Source organism: Chiloscyllium plagiosum, chromosome 35 (genome assembly GCF_004010195.1).
Source record: "Chiloscyllium plagiosum isolate BGI_BamShark_2017 chromosome 35, ASM401019v2, whole genome shotgun sequence".
Lineage (NCBI taxonomy): Eukaryota > Metazoa > Chordata > Chondrichthyes > Orectolobiformes > Hemiscylliidae > Chiloscyllium > Chiloscyllium plagiosum.
The window spans coordinates 35,720,710-35,736,866 of record NC_057744.1 but is presented as its reverse complement, the minus strand read 5'-3'; the positions used below and the strand labels follow the sequence as shown (position 1 = coordinate 35,736,866).

Here is a 16,157-nt window from a genome sequence, read left to right as displayed (position 1 = left end):
CTAGACAGAGTGGCTGGTATTTTGTTGGCTGACAGGCATCTTGCTCACTGACTTGAGAGCAAGTGGAAGGTCACCTTCAGGTTGGCAGTTGAGGTATTAATTGACAGCTGTCCGTCTTTCCTTTGATCAAGGACTTGAGTGATAGGTATCCCACCCACTGAGAGCTACTTGACAATCAAAGGCTTGCTGTTCTTCATTGGATGGAGCCAGGGGAAGCATCGGCTGTTAAGGATGGAGGTAATAGGTCAGAGGGTAGGGTGGAACGAATAGGTAGGAAGGGAGATTGGCAGGTAGGAGAGGTCATGAGGACAGTGCTGAGCTGGAAGGTTGGAACTGGGGTAAGGTGTGGGGAGGGGAAATGAGGAAACTGGTGAAGTCCACATTGATGCCCTGGGGTTGAAATGTTCCGAGGTGGAAGATGAGGTGTTCTTCCTCCAGACGTCGGGTGGTGAGGGAGTAGCGGTGGAGGAGGCCCAGGATCTGCATGTCCTCGGCAGAGTGGGAGGGCGAGTTGAAATGTTGGGTCACGGGGCAGTGTTGACTGGTGCGGGTGTCCCGGAGATGTTCCCTGAAGTGCTCTGCAAGGAGGCGTCCAGTCTCCCCAGTGTAGAAGAAACTGCATCGAAGCAACGGATACAATAAATCACATTGGTGGATGTGCAGGTAAAACTTTGATGGATGTGGAATGCTCCTTTGGGTGAGGGAGGAGGTGTGGGTGCAGGTTTTGCAATTCCTGTGGTGGCAGGGGAGGGTGCCGGGAGGGGAGGGTGATTTGTTGGGGGGCATGGACCTGACCAAGAACATCACATCTCCCCAATGCTCAGGATCACAGAAAGACCCAAAATCAGAGATGAGTGAAGATGGTTGGGATTGATGTCAGAAGCAAGGGGAAGGATAAGAGCTAGATTACAGTTGATAGCCTCTAATATCAAAAATCTTCACTCTTATTCCAAACTGCACCAAAAGCTATAGTCAAGGATATGTGACAGAAATTCCCTTTTATTGTAGTCATGAAGGCATTGTACAATATCTTTCTCAATTTAAGTAGTCAGATTTTGCCTCCTGCATGATTCCATTAAATATCTTCCCTATTACTGACATCCAATTAATGGGTTAAAAACAATGATTGCAGATGCTGGAAACAAGATTCTGGATTAGTGGTGCTGGAAGAGCACAGCAGTTCAGGCAGCATCCAAGGAGCAGCGAAATCGACGTTTCGGGCAAAAGCCCTTCATCCTGATGAAGATCTTTTGCCTGAAATGTCGATTTCGCTGCTCCTTGGATGCTGCCTGAACTGCTGTGCTCTTCCAGCACCACTGATCCAGAATCAAATTAATGGGCCGATAGTTAAGTAAATACATTTTATCTCTTTCTGTTAAAAAGTGTGGACAACATTAATCATCTTCCAATCTAAAAGCCACATTCCATTGTGCTATTAAAGATTACACAGCACCTGCCTTACTTCCATGAGGACCCTCAGGTGGATATCCTTTGGCCAGTTATCCCATCTATAGTGAATTTCCTAATTTTATGACAATGTGGTGCATTATTTTAGAGTTGTTCACTTTATTACTGCAGTCACATTAATGTGATTCATTTTATTATTGTGTAATACAATTTATTATGTGGGTCGGTTTAGAACAGTGTGCAAAAAATCCAATCATTTTTAAAATTTAGTTCAGTATGTTAGTTCGAGTACTGCAGTTTATCACAATATTTTCCAGCTTTTACTTTATTGTGGTGTAGTACTACAGTTTGGCTCAGTTTGTCATAGAATAGTATGGTATGTTATTTGTTACACTTTACTTCAATGTTGAAAGTATTTCAATATGAAGTTGTTCATTATTGTTTGGTGCCATGTTTTATTATACTGCTCAGTTTATCAGAAAGGTGAAACTTTAGTGTTCAGTTTTTCCAGTTTGCTACAATATATTAATCTGTTTCAGTTTTTCCAGTGTGGTATAGTATTTTTGTGGGCTACAGCATTTTAGCAAGGTGCTTTTTATCATAATGTGAGATAATCTCTAATGTGGTGTCCTTTATTACTGTATAGTACATTAATTTAGAAAGTTTTAGTTCAACACAATGTGGTTTATCTTTTGAACATGATGCAGTTTATCGCTGAATAGTTCAGTATGTCAGTCTGTTTTATACACTTAAAGTGTGAGAACAGAGGAACTTCTTGTGAAAAGGAAGAAGGCAGCTTACGTAAGGTGGAGGAAGCAAGGATCTAGCACAGCTTTAGAGGATAATAGGCTTGCTAGAAAGGAACTCAGAATTGGACTGAGGAGAGCCAGGAGGGGGCACGAAAAAGGCTTGGCAATAAGGCTTAGGGAGAACCCAGAGGCATTTTACTCATACGTGAGGAATAAGAGAATGATCAGGGAGAAGGTAGGGCCGATCAGGGATAGCGGAGGGAACTTGTGCGTGGAGTCTGAGCAGATAGGGGAAGCCCTAAATAAGTTGTTTGCTTCGGTTTTCACCAAGGAAAGGGAACTTGATATAAATGAAAACTTAGAGGAACTGGGATACAGCCTTGACCAGATCAAGACTGATGAAGTTGATGTGCGAGAAAGTTTGGAAATATTAAAATTGATAAGTCCCCAGGGCCAGAGCAGATTTATCCTAGGCTGCTCCGGGAAGCAACAAAGAAGGTTGCTGTGGCTGCTGGTGAGGATATTTGCCTCCTCCCTCTTCACAGGAGTCATACCGGAGGATTGGAAGGAGGCAAATGTTGTTCCTCTTTTCAAGAAGGGTAATGAGGAAATCCCTGGCAATTACAAGCCAGTCAGTCTTACGTCTGTGGTCAGCAAAGTTTTGGAAAGAACTCTGAGGGATAGGATTTATGACTATTTGACAAAGCATAGTGTGATGAAAGGCAGTCAGCATGACTTTGTGAGGGGAAGGTCATGCTCACAAATCTTATTGAGTTCTTTGAGGAGGTGTCAAGACAGGTCGATGATGGTCGAGCAGTGGATGTGGTGTATATGGACTTCAGCAAGGCATTTAATAGGGTTCCCCATAGTAGGCTCATTCATAAAATTAGAAAGTATGGGATACAGAGAGATTTGGCTATCTGGATTCAGAATTGGCTGGCAGACAGAAGGTTGTAGATGGAAAGTATTCTGCCTGGAGGTCAATGTTGAATGGGGTCCCGTAGGGCTATGTTCTTGGGCCTCTGCTCTTTGTAGTTTTTATAAATTACTTGGATGAGGAGGTTGAGGGGCGGGTTAGTAAATTTGTAGATGACACAAAGGTCGGAGGTGTTGTCGATAGTATAGAGGGCTACTGTAGGCTGCAGCACGACATAGACAGGATGCAGAGCTGGGCTGAGAAATAGCAGATGGAGTTCAACCTGGATAAATGCGAAGTAATGCATTTTGGAAGGTCGAACTCAAATGCTGAATATAGGATTAAAGACAGGATTCTTGGCAGTGTGGAGGAACAGAGAGATCTGAATGTGCAAGTACATAGATCCCTCAAAGTTGCCACCCAGGTAGATAGGGTTGTAAAGAAAGCATATGGTGTTTTGGCTTTCATTAACAGGGGGATCAAGTTTAAGAGCCATGAGGTTTTGCTGCAGCTCTACAAGTCCCTGGTGAGACCACACTTGGAATATTGTGTCCAGTTCTGGTCGCCCTACTATAGGTAAGAAACAGAGGCTTTGGAGAGGGTGAAAAGAAGGTTTACCCGGATGCTGCCTGGACTGGAGGGCTTGCCTTATGAAGAAAGATTGAATAAGCTCGGACTTTTTTCTCTGTAGAGAAGGAGGAAGAGAGGAGACCTGATCGAGGTGTACAGAATAATGAGTGGAATAGATAGAATCAATAGCCAGAGACGTTTCCCCAGGACAGGATTGACTGGTATGAGAAGTCATAGTTTTAAGATATTAGGAGGAAGGTGTAAAGGAGACACCAAAGGTAGGTTCTTTAAGCAAAGAGTTGTGAATGCATGGAATGCGTTGCCAGCTGTGGTGGTGGAAGCAGAGTCATTGGGGACATTTAAGCGACTGCTGGACATGCACATGGATAGCAGTGAGTTGAGGGGTGCGTGGGTTAAGTTACTATATTTGACATTAGGATTAAATCTTGGCACAACATCATGGGCCAAAGGACCTGTTCTATGCTGTACTTTTCTATGTTCTATGTTCTATATTATGTTTCAGCACTGTTCAGTTTTTCACAATATGCTGCAACTTTTCTTTCCATCTGTCATTAGATGCCACAAATAGGCAAAATGACCGTGATGTTGCTGATAGGGTGCACAGCACGTTAATGCATTCAAGTTTACTTTATTCAATAGGTAATCCCAAAATTGCACAAGTGACACAAAAACCTCTTCCTACGACCCCACTCACTGGTCAGATCAGTACCTTCATTATCCCAAGGAATTCTCCTTATAATTGAAATCACCTTGCTATTTTTAATTGCTACATAGTTACATGGTTGTTGGTCTTTTGATTTTTTTAGAGCTTCCTTTCAGAATCTACTAAAAAAGATAGATTTCCAGAAGATGTCATTGTTTGTACATGTACTTTGCCTGCTCTGAGGTGGAATTGTGGATGTTGCCCGTATGTCCAGCTTTTCAGTTTCAACAGAATTCACGGTAGCCAAGTCAGCAGCTGACCCAGATTGACGTCAGAACCAATAGACGCTTTAGATTCTTCAGACCCAGCTCTTGACTGACACATCCACTGATGGATTTGACTCTGCTGTCAGGAACCAAATGACCTCCTGTGTTGTCACAATTCTGTGAATTACAAAACCATTGCAGACCCCATGTCATACCAATAATTACTTCTTTCAGTCAATTCATCAAATCATTGGCAGTTGAATGTAGATATTTAATATATCTGCACTCAGGATATTACTATAAAGAAGTTCTGTTCTGACATGGCAGAAAACTGTGAATAGTAGATTAGGAAGACAATATCATAAGACATAGAAGCAGAAGGAGGCAATTCTGGCCATTGAGTCTTCTCCACAATTCGATGAGATTATAGCTGACCCGATAACCCACGACTCCACTTTCCTGCCTTTTCCCCATAACCCTCAATTCCCTTACTGATTAGAAAGCTGTCTATCTCAGCCTTGAATGTGCTTGAATGATCCAGCCTCAACAGCATTCTGTTGTGAAGAATTCCACAGATTCACCACTCTCTGAGAGAATAAATTTCTCTTCATCTGTGTTTTGAATGTGTGACCCCTTATTCTGAGATAATGGCCTCTATTGTAGATTCTCCCACAAGGGAAACAACCCTTCTGCATATACCCTGTCAAGCCCCCTGAGAATCTTAACATGTTTCAATAAGATCATCTCTCATTCTTTTATAATAAAATGAGTACAGGCCTGGATCTACTCAACCTCTCCCCAGCTCTGTCCTCTGTGTATAGGAATTGGGAAAACATGTTGAGGTTGTACAGGGCATTGTTGAGGCCTCTTCTGCAGTATGGTGTTGAGTTCTGGTCGCCCTGTTATAGGAAAGATATTATTAAGCTGGACAGTGTTCAGAAAAGGTTTACCAGGATGTTGCCAAGTATGTAAGGTTTGAGTTATAAAGAAGGACTGGATAGGCTGAGTCTTTTTTTTTACTGGAGATTTGGAGGTTGAGAGGTGGCCTTATAGGAGTTTATAAAATCATGAGGGATTTCAATAGGGTTATGGTAAGTGCCTTTTTCAAGAATAGAAGGCATATTTTTAAGGTGAGAGGAGAGAGATTTTAAAAAGGCATAAGGGGAAAACCTTTTACACAGAGGGTGGTTTATATGTAGAATGAGCTTCCTGAGGAAGTGGTGGATGTGGATACAATTACAACAAGACATTTGCGTAAGTACGTGAATAAGAAAGCTTTTGGGGGAAATATGGGCCAGGAGCAGGCAGGTGGGACTAGTTTAGTTTGGAATTATGATCAGCATGGGCTGGTTTGCCTGAAGGGTCTGCTTCCATGCTGTATGACTCTATGACCGTATAAGACAATCCCTCCATGCCTGATATCAGCCAAGTGGACCACCATTAGACTGTGATCAGGATCCCAAACTGGTCTCTGCAGGTCTACCCTAGCATACCTTGGGTGTTAGCAGTGGGAAGGTAGCAGTTCTAAGTAGCAATTTTGAAAGGCTCAATTCAACTATTGGTAGTGTAGTAACTTATAGAATTATTAGGAAAGTTTTGATTTCTCCATGCACCACAGAATTTGATGTCCATATTTTGAATGTTGCAAAGTGTGAATTTGCTGTTTGCATATTATCAATGAGTGGCAAAAGCCTTACCCCAAAACTCTCATTTTCTTTCAGGAAGTGGACAAATACAACTTTGGCAGTTCCTCCTCGAGTTGTTGTCTGACAGTTCCAATGCCAACTGCATCACTTGGGAGGGAACCAATGGCGAGTTTAAAATGACAGATCCAGATGAAGTGGCGCGGCGCTGGGGAGAGAGGAAAAGCAAACCGAACATGAACTATGACAAGCTGAGCAGAGCTCTGCGCTATTATTACGACAAAAACATCATGACCAAGGTTCATGGCAAACGTTATGCATACAAATTTGACTTCCATGGCATTGCACAGGCTCTCCAACCACATCCAACAGAGTCTTCTATGTATAAGTATCCTTCAGACCTATCCTACATGTCCGCTTACCATGCACATCCACAGAAGATGAACTTTGTATCCCCTCATCCCACCTCTATGCCAGTGACGTCTTCTAGCTTCTTTGGAGCAACCTCACCATACTGGAGTTCTCCTACGGCGGGCATTTACCCCAATCCAAATGTGCCCCGTCATCCTAACACACATGTTCCCTCTCACTTGGGCAGCTATTACTAGCATTAACCTTTATTTCTCCTTGCTTGCGAACTTAAGTGAATCCATACCCAATATTGGAACTCTTGGGATCATGGAATTTCATTTGGCCTTGGAACATTAATATGTGCCAGAACTGTTACTAAACTGGATTTATGTCCATTCCTGAATCATTAGCTAGCTATGGACATTTTGCCACCTCTAAAGTCTCCAATCAGTAATCTGTTGTCTCAAAGTGAACATTGACCAAGTGTACACATTGTAATAGTTTTGTACATCAGCAGATTTGTAACCATTTTGACCAACTATCAATGATCTTCCATGAAGCAAGAGCAAATATTAGACATTTGCAACAATTAAGAGCTTGTAACTAATTATTGACATTTGCCAGTTACAGATGTTGTTCCTTTGATCATCATTTAGCAACACTGGATTACTAAGCAGTCCTACAATGTATCCACAGAGTAAAATGACTGTGGATCTGCCAACAAATTTCCAGTTGGAAGACCAGTTGTGGGCATTTGACTAGTTTCAGGACTACTGGAACTGAACTTTCTCCCAGCTTCTATTTTACTGATGATGCTTTTTTCCAGAAAGGACATCTGTTGAACAGGGATGTCTCCTCAATGAAATGAACTGAAAGAAAGGGCACATCTGTTGGAACATCTAACCTGACAAACAGTGTTAACAAGTGAAGAACATTGCTACAAAGAGCTGTGTTTTGTCCTTAGGAATACTAAAGAAAATTTGATTACACAGGATACGCGAACGCTGTGCGTTTGTAAGAATTCAATGTTGGATCAACCACGCATCCTCGTATAAAGCAAGTTACTGTATAAATTATGCAGAAAATGACAAATCCTTTAAGTTACAGTATTACACGAGTTGACCTCGGTCACAGATGCAGTTTTACTATCAAATCCATTTTGACAAAATATAGTCATTTTGTAGCCTGTAGACCTTCTATCTGTACATTTGGCTCTGCCTTTTTACTGAGTAAAGGGACACATAGGGTAGTAATTGTTGAGAAAACTTTATTCCTATAAAGTGTTACTAATGACAAAAGCACTGATACAGCTATTTTCTATAAGATGCAAATGGCTGGAAGCAATTTATTCCCTAGTTCTTAGAGCTTTTGGACTTTTAAAATATAGCATTATTAAATAATCACCGACGCGATTTTCCCATTAAAATGGGACATCGTCTACTATATATGCAAATAGTTCTTGATGATGATTATGTAACTTTACAATTAATCCCTTGCAGCATATTAAGTATTAAACCAAAACACTTATACAAGGGCTACTTCTGACTTAAAATTAACTGCCATGAACTATTTCCTCAGACAGATGTTTCTGTTATTACATGCATGCATTTTTACATGAAAAAGAACTGTGTACTATTGAAGAAATGGCATGTGTAACAGTTTCTTACACTATGTAAAATGTTTAATAAACAGTGGCAATAGGGAGTGCCTTAACAAATCCCTCTCACTGACAGCAACTTGTTACTGATGTAACCCAAATTCCAATTCTAAAGTGTGAAGAGCTTAGAGCACCTCATTTTCCTATTCCTGTTGTTCTCATTCTCTCTCAACATATTTTTCTAATTTTCCAACACTGCACCCAAAACCTAAACCTACGCTAATTTGAATAGACAAAGGCACCAACATTAGTCAAAGAATTAAAAGCCTAATTTACAAGTTGAATATCTGTATATACCTTGTATTGCAAAAGGGTAAGTTGAACAAACTATGCTAGAAAAGGCAATTAATGCATATAAACCTGTTTCTGTGATATTGTAAGAAACAGATTAATATCTGTTCAAAGAACACAGATTGCAATTTATTTGAAAGCAATAGCTGCTGTTATAAAACCATTTTGATGTTGATATCTCAACAACTTGCATTTAATACACTGAAATATTGCAACGCATTGAACAGGAGCCTAATCATATTTTTTTAAAAATTGACACTGAGCCAAAGAAAGAATTATTAGGACAGCTTGCATAGGGTCATATTACAGAGAGACATAAAGTGGGAAAGAAAGTTAGAGAGGCAGAGAGGTTCAGAAAGAGAAGTTCAGTGTTTATGGCCTATGCAGCTAGAAGTATAGTGGCCAATGGCGTGGCCAGCATAGATCAGATTTGGAGGAAGTCAGTGGTCTTGGAAGTTTCTAGGGCTAGAGAAGATTTCTGAGTTGGGGGAATAGAGTATGTAGACATATTCAACATACATTCTTAGTTCTACTTGTTGTACCTTGTTTTCTGTTTGTACTTTTTCTTTTTCACAGCTTTACCAAACTTGAGTGCTTTCCAGATATGGAGACATAGCTATCTAGACATTCAGAGCTATAATGTATACATTGATAAAACAATAAGCTCCATTGTTAAACAAGGGTTTCTTCTATCTTAGTTCACCCTTCCTTGTTTTCAATGTCTTGGTTCATTCCTCCAATCTCCAACCCGGGGAATGGGAGAAATTCTCGGACAGGCAGTCATGATGAAGCTTTAGAGAACCTCCACTGGTACACTGTCTCTTAATTCTGGGCACTGCAGGACTTGAAAGCATTTTAAGGAATGTGTAAAACATGGTGAGATTAGTTCCAGGGATGAGAGACTGCAGTTTCATGAATGGATTAGAGAATCCAGGGTTGGTTCTGCTCAAAATACAGAAGACTGAGACAAGATTTGATAAATGTGTTGAATGTCATGAAAAACTATTATGAAATAATATGGATGGATATGAACCATTCACATTGGTAAAGGGGTTGAGAGCCAGAGAAAAGTAATCTAAGGTGGTTGGAAAATGGCAGTGACATGGGAAAGCTATTTTACACAAGACTGGTTAGGATTTGGAATGCACTGTAGAGGAGTTGAATTCAACAGTGGCTTTTGAATAGAATTAGATAAGCATGAGAAGAGAAATCATTTGCAGTGTTACTGGGAAAGGACAGGGGAATGGGGTGAACTGAATCATTCTTACAGAGAGATTGGAAGGACTGCAAAGGCGCATGTGGTGCTGTAATTACGATTTTAGAAATCACTGCCATATTGGATATAGAAGTATGATGTGTAGCCTTAGGAGGAGAAGGAATGGAAGTAGATTGGTTTCATACTTAATCTGCCCTCAATCCCCAACCAGGGGAATGGTGAGACAAAATGAATACAAATAAACCAGTTCAGATTTAAATTATATTTTACAGACTTGTCCTTAGTCTCATAAGAAATAAGTGCAACTCATGAAGATTAGGACAAGCAATTAAGCCACTGAAGAAAGATCACCTAGAGTGGGTTCCTGTCTATTATCTCTCACTTTTGTAAGACAACAAACTTTGAACCCTGTCCGCTCACTTTGACCACCCGGGTCCTGCAAATGGGGATTTTATGAACAAAGAACCAATATACTCTTTTCTTCAAAAGAAAGTCGTTGTGGTATTCCAACATGAGGAATAAGAAGAGAACTATTAAACACCTCCTCAGAAAATTGTAACAAAATATAAATTCATCCAAAATTCTTATTGTTGATTGTCACCCAGGGAAACCACTGCTGGGAATATGTGTGGACATGAGTTCAGGTCAGGATCATGTTTGCCTGTGATAGGTCCATCACTGATCAGCTTCTAATTCTCATTGCTTAGGTTTACACCAGAAACATACTCATTTGGGTAAGTCACAAAAATGAGATACTGAATGCAGCTTGACTGTACATAGAGCATGGCATGACAAAGCCAAAACGAAACAGGAATTTGGATGAAAATAGATCTAAAATGGGGGGAGGATGGCAAAGAGTTAAATGAAAATGGAGGAATCAGGTAACTTTAAAAATAAATAATGCACAAGTGGACCAAGAATAGGGTTGAAATACCCAAGCCTGAGACCAAAACACCAGAAGGTGTCTCAATTCTCATTGACTGTTCATTCATGATGAATATTTAACTTTTCTTTTTAAGGTTGGTTTAAAGGGAACTTCTCATTTTTAATTTCAGTATCAAAATGCAGAAAATCAGGGTGAGAAAAGTTGAATAAAAAGTAAAAGTATAAAAGTATGAAAAGTTCTCTTTTTATTTTGAAATACAAGATATCAAGCAGGTGGGGATCAAGGCATGGTTCCTGTAAGGTGATAATCCACAATTCACAGATCCAAGTGAATGGTATAACTGAAAGTTCCTGACAGGATCAAAACAATCACCAGGTTTGCACCTTTCCGTTAAACTGTGGTTTGGTGCATCATTCACAGTGAATAAGACAACACATCCATTCATCAATTTACAAAACAAAACATGTTCCATAAATGTCAGTTTCTATTTTCCTTTATAAAACACATCAAATATTTGCAAGATATAAAATCATCTCACCTAGTCATAACCATACCTACCATTTGAGTATTGACTCATTCCTTTCTTGATCCTGAAGGTTAGATTTTTCTCTTCCCTTATCAAAGAAAGAAATTAAGTAACTATTTCCACTTCGGAGGATGGGTCACTAGACTTGAAATATTAACTCTGTTATCTCGCAACTGATGCTGCCAGACCTGCTGAGTTTCTCAAGCAATTTTTGTTTTTGCTTCAGATCTCCAGCATGCACAGTCCTTGTTTGATTTTAGGAGTAGCTATTTAATGCCTGTGATTTCTTGTGTTTGAGTGCCCTATCAAATACATTTTGTTTGTTATGTATTTAAAAAATTAATTGCTACTCCAAGACATTCTTAGTAACCTTCCATTCAATATTATTTTTAGGCATTGTTCCTATTTCAACTTGCTTCTGTCTGTCTTTGAGATTGATCCCAGATGAACATATGGATGCGGAGCAGAAATGAAACAGTCGCTTAACTTCTCAAAGCTGTACTGATAATTATTTTAAAAAAGGGCTGATCAATCCCCTGCCTACCCAACTATTTATTCACATTCTGATTCATTCCATTCTATTACGTCAGAAAGACCTTAGTTATTCTTTAATCTCTTTCCTTTTGACCAAACATTAATTTTGGTTGTTGCATTACCGAGCACCTTTTCAACTATTTTCTTATGGTCTCATGGTGATCATGTGGCCCAATGGACTTCAGTGTGGTTTATGGTGTTTTCAGAAGATTGGTGCTGCAATTACTTTGAGTATAAAAGTTGGCAAGTCATGTTAGAGCTCCTCCACATTTGGAGCATTATGTACAGTTCTGGTCACCATACTATAAGAAGAATGTGCAGGCTTTGAAATGGCTGCCAAAGAGGTTGCTATAGACGAGACCGAACCCCCTCAAAATATTTCAAGAAGGTAACCTACACGCTAATTTTTCACATTTTAAAGGCAGATGTGAAGTGGATATTCCAGGAGTGATATAACTGGTTAAACCACTTGACTTTAAGCAAAACAGAATTGATATAAACACTACAGTTGAAACACGAGCACAAGGAAACAGAATTTAGAATAACATAGTTATTTGAAAACTCAATTGACTCGATATAGCAACTTAACTAAAGAGCTGTTCCAATTCCCATAGCATCCCATAAGCACACTCGTTGCCAAAAGGTCAATTCAAACTCCAGTTTTTCAGGCATGAGGAAACAACTTCCAAAGAGCTTTCAGAGAGAAAGCCAGTCAGGAACCGTCTGCTGAAGCTTGGAATCTTTCTGCACAACAGCACTTTCTCTGTTACAACAAAAAGAAACTAGAAAACACCTGGGAGAACTGACCACTCCTCTGGGACTGTGAAACCTGACACTTGTCCAGACATTTTGGCACCTCTGCCTTTATGACCTCTCTTGAAAAATGCATGGACAATATAACCTTGTTAAAGGGGCAGCGTTGTCACAATGTTTACAGTATGTTGCCTGGATTGGAATGTATTATGAGGACAGGTTGGATAAACCACCCTCAAGCTCTGAAAGCTTGTAATTCCAAATAAATTATAACCTGGAGCCATGTGACTTCTCACAGTGCCAGGGATCTGGGTTCGTTTCTAGCCTTGGGGAACTGTCTGTGTTAAGTTTGCACATTCTCCCCCTGTCAGTGTGGGTTTCCTCTGGGTGCTCTGGTTTCCTCACACAATCCAAAGATGTGCAGGTTAGGTGCATTAGTCATGGGAAATGCAGGGTTACAGGGATAGGGTAAGGGTTGGGTCTAGGTGGGGTGCTGTTTGGAGAGTCGATGGGCTGAATGTCCTGCTTCCACACTGTAGGGATTATATGAAACTTGGATTGTTTTTGTTGGAGCATCGGAGGCTGAGGGGTGACCTGATAGAAGTATATCCAGTTATGAGAGATATGGATAGGATGGATACTCAGAGTCTTTTTCCCAAAGTGGAAATGTCCTGTATGAGGAGGTGTAGATTCAAGGTGAGAGTGAAAAGTTTAAAGGACATGCACATGGAATTTTCTTTACAGAGCGTGGTGGGTGCTTGGAGGGGGTGCTGCCAGAGGAGGTGGTGAGCAGATAAGATAGCAACACTTTAGAAGCATTTAAACAGACACACAAATAGGCAAGGAATAGAGGGATATGGACAATGTGCAAGTGGATGGGATTAGTTTAGAATAGCATCATAGTGGATACAGACATGATGGGTCAAAGGGTCTGTTCCTATGCTGTACTGTTCTGTGTTCCATATTCTGCTGTAGATCCCTCAAGCATATTTGCACTCCAATTATTCCTAAACTCTTTGATGCATTTAATGTTGCGAGACACAATATGATGAAGTCCATCTTCTTCTCTTTCTACTATGCTAGAAATTACATGATATCATGATAATATTGAGGTTTGCTGACACAATCGTGGAGATATACAGCATGGAATCCAACCATTCGATCCAACTTGTCCGTGCCAACCAGATATGCTAAATTAATCCAGTCCCATTTGGCCCATATCCCTCCAAACCCTTCTGATTCATACACCCATCCAGATGCCAGATGAATGTTGTAATTGTACTAGCCTCCACTACTTCGTCTGGCCGCTCATTCTAAATGCACACCACCCTCGGCATGAATATGTTGCCCCTTGGTCCATTTTAAATCTTTCCTTTCTCACCTTAAACCTGTGACCTTCAGTTTTGGACTCCCCCTACCCAGGGAAAAGACCTTCTCTATTTACCCTATCCATGCCCCTCCTGATTTTATGAATATCTATAAGGTCACCTCTCAGCCTCTGAAGGTCCAGGGAAAATATCCCCAGAATATTCAGCCTCTCCCTTGAGGTCAAACCTCATAACAATTGATGGCTATCAATTATTCTACATTAGAACACTGTATGACATGAGGAAAAACGCATTTTGCATTTGCTCCTAGGTTTTATTTTTAAATTTATTTGAATTTTTACATTCATTTATCAGTAAAATGGCTATTACTGTGTTGTAAATTTTAATTTAGGAGCAAGTCCAAAAAGTTGTAATCTCCAGTTATATTTCAAGTGGAAATAGGATAATAGGATCAGCAACTATGTTTTGATCTCTGAGTTACTCTTATAAACTTTCATTTGGGAACAGCTCATATGAATAGTTCTTCAGATCTGAAATAGGAATAGTCTATTTTTCAGGCACCCCTGAGTTTAATGGTGATGTTGTGATACAGATAGTCAGTGGTCAATGATCCACAACTTCCAAAGCTTTACTGTTTTCTTTCACATCCTGTTATAAAGTGATTTTGTGTAATTGTACAAAATCTGCAGGAACAAGAAAAGAAATACTGTTGTTTCCTTTATATGTCCCACTATGGCACAGTGCTATCTGTACATTTTTGTATGCCTTTGCATCATATAAAGCATAACAATTAACATTCTTTTAAAGTAGTGTAAAGCCAATGGGTAAGTACAGCAGTCACATACACAGTACAATTGTGCAGAGTTCAGCTCATTCCATGCACTGTCTGCAAATTAGTGGATGACTGGAAAGAAGTTTTGCAGGTCCATTTTGGTTAACTCTTCAAACGTGCATCTATTATAACAGCAACATGCATTTACATTCTGCTTTTTGTATAAATATAAACAAATGCACTTCGCAGAGGCATGCACAGAAAGAAATGAACTCAGGTGTAATGAGGAATCCAGCAAACCGGGCAAATGTCAGTGAAGTCAGGGAAATGGTTGAGCCGGATGCATTGCAGTTATATGATATAGGCAGAGTTTGAGTACAGGTGATGGCTTTTCTCTTGCCAATGTTAAGTTTGAAGTAACTGTGGGTCATCCATGACTGGATTGGACAAGGAGTCTCTTTTTCTGTTCATTCACAGGCTGTGGATATCACTCATTTATCATTGCAAACATGCTTGTGAGTCACCTTCTTGAGCTGCTGCAATTCATGAGGTAAAAATACATTGATGATGCTGTTTGGATTGGGCAAGGGCAGAGGTGGAATACCAGGATTCTAACTCAGCGAAATTGAACAAATGCCACATATTTCCAGATCCTCATCAGAGTTTCTTCCATGCTTTGTGACTTTGAGGACACTTGCAGGTGGTGGTGTTCCCAAATGTCTGCTGCTTTTGTCTTTTTTTAGCTGGTATCATGTTAATGATAATGATCAAATAATCACTCATTGGGGATTGAATAATTCCATGGATTAATGTATTTAAAACAGTAAATCACATTCTAATTAATAAAGCAGATATTGTAATGCATTAACTGATTTCTGTGTGAGTAGCTTGCAAATCCACAGCAGACTGACTGGATGCAAAATCACAACATTGTATGTACTTGGCATATAAACTCCTTAAACGTGAGTCTCTTAATGGCAAGGTACACGTGCAACAGCCCCCTCCTTTCCAAAAGGAAGTTTAAGTTTGTAACACTTCTTCCATATAAATGGTATAGATTTCAATGAGCTCTAACAACTCAAGATTGTGTATCCAAGTGATGCTTTGAGTTATCAGCAGAATTGTACTCAAACATAATCTCTAATCTCATGGCCTGATATTTCTATGACTCTACTCTTTGTTATTTTTGGCTGACAGCTTCAGTGTTTAGTTGCTGTCAATAAGCATCAAGGACCTGAAGAGAGAGCTAAGAGCAGCAAGGAGGGGACATGAAAGGTCCTTAGTTGGTAGGATTAGGGAAAACCCTAAGGCTTTCTATAGGTATGTCAGGAATAAAAGAATAACTAGGGTAGGAATAGGTCCAGTCAAGGATAGTAGTGGGAAGTTGCGTGTGGAGGCTGAAGAGATTGGGGAGACACTGAATGAATACTTTTCGACAGTATTCACTCAGGAACAGGACATTGTTGTCAATGTGAGTACTGAGTCACAATTAAGTAGAATGGATGGCTTTGAGGTATGCAGAGAAGAGGTGTTGGAAATTCTGGAAAGGGTGAAAATAGATAAGTCCCCTGGGCCTGATAGCATTTATCCTAGGATTCTCTGGGAAGCAAGGGAGGAGATAGCAGAGC

General features: G+C 40.1%; 1 protein-coding gene across 7 annotated transcripts in view; it reads left to right on the top strand.

Moving 5' to 3' along the window:
* Positions 1 to 8,292, top strand: part of fli1 (Fli-1 proto-oncogene, ETS transcription factor) — a 79,214-nt gene extending 70,922 nt beyond the window's left edge. For all 7 annotated transcript variants that reach the window (XM_043676924.1, XM_043676917.1, XM_043676921.1 and 4 more), the window contains one exon: positions 6,294 to 8,292. In XM_043676924.1, coding sequence (XP_043532859.1) covers positions 6,294 to 6,823 — 530 coding nt within the window. In that variant the 3' untranslated portion in view covers positions 6,824 to 8,292. The remainder of the gene's footprint in view (positions 1 to 6,293) is intronic.
* The last annotated feature ends 7,865 nt before the right edge of the window (positions 8,293 to 16,157 follow it).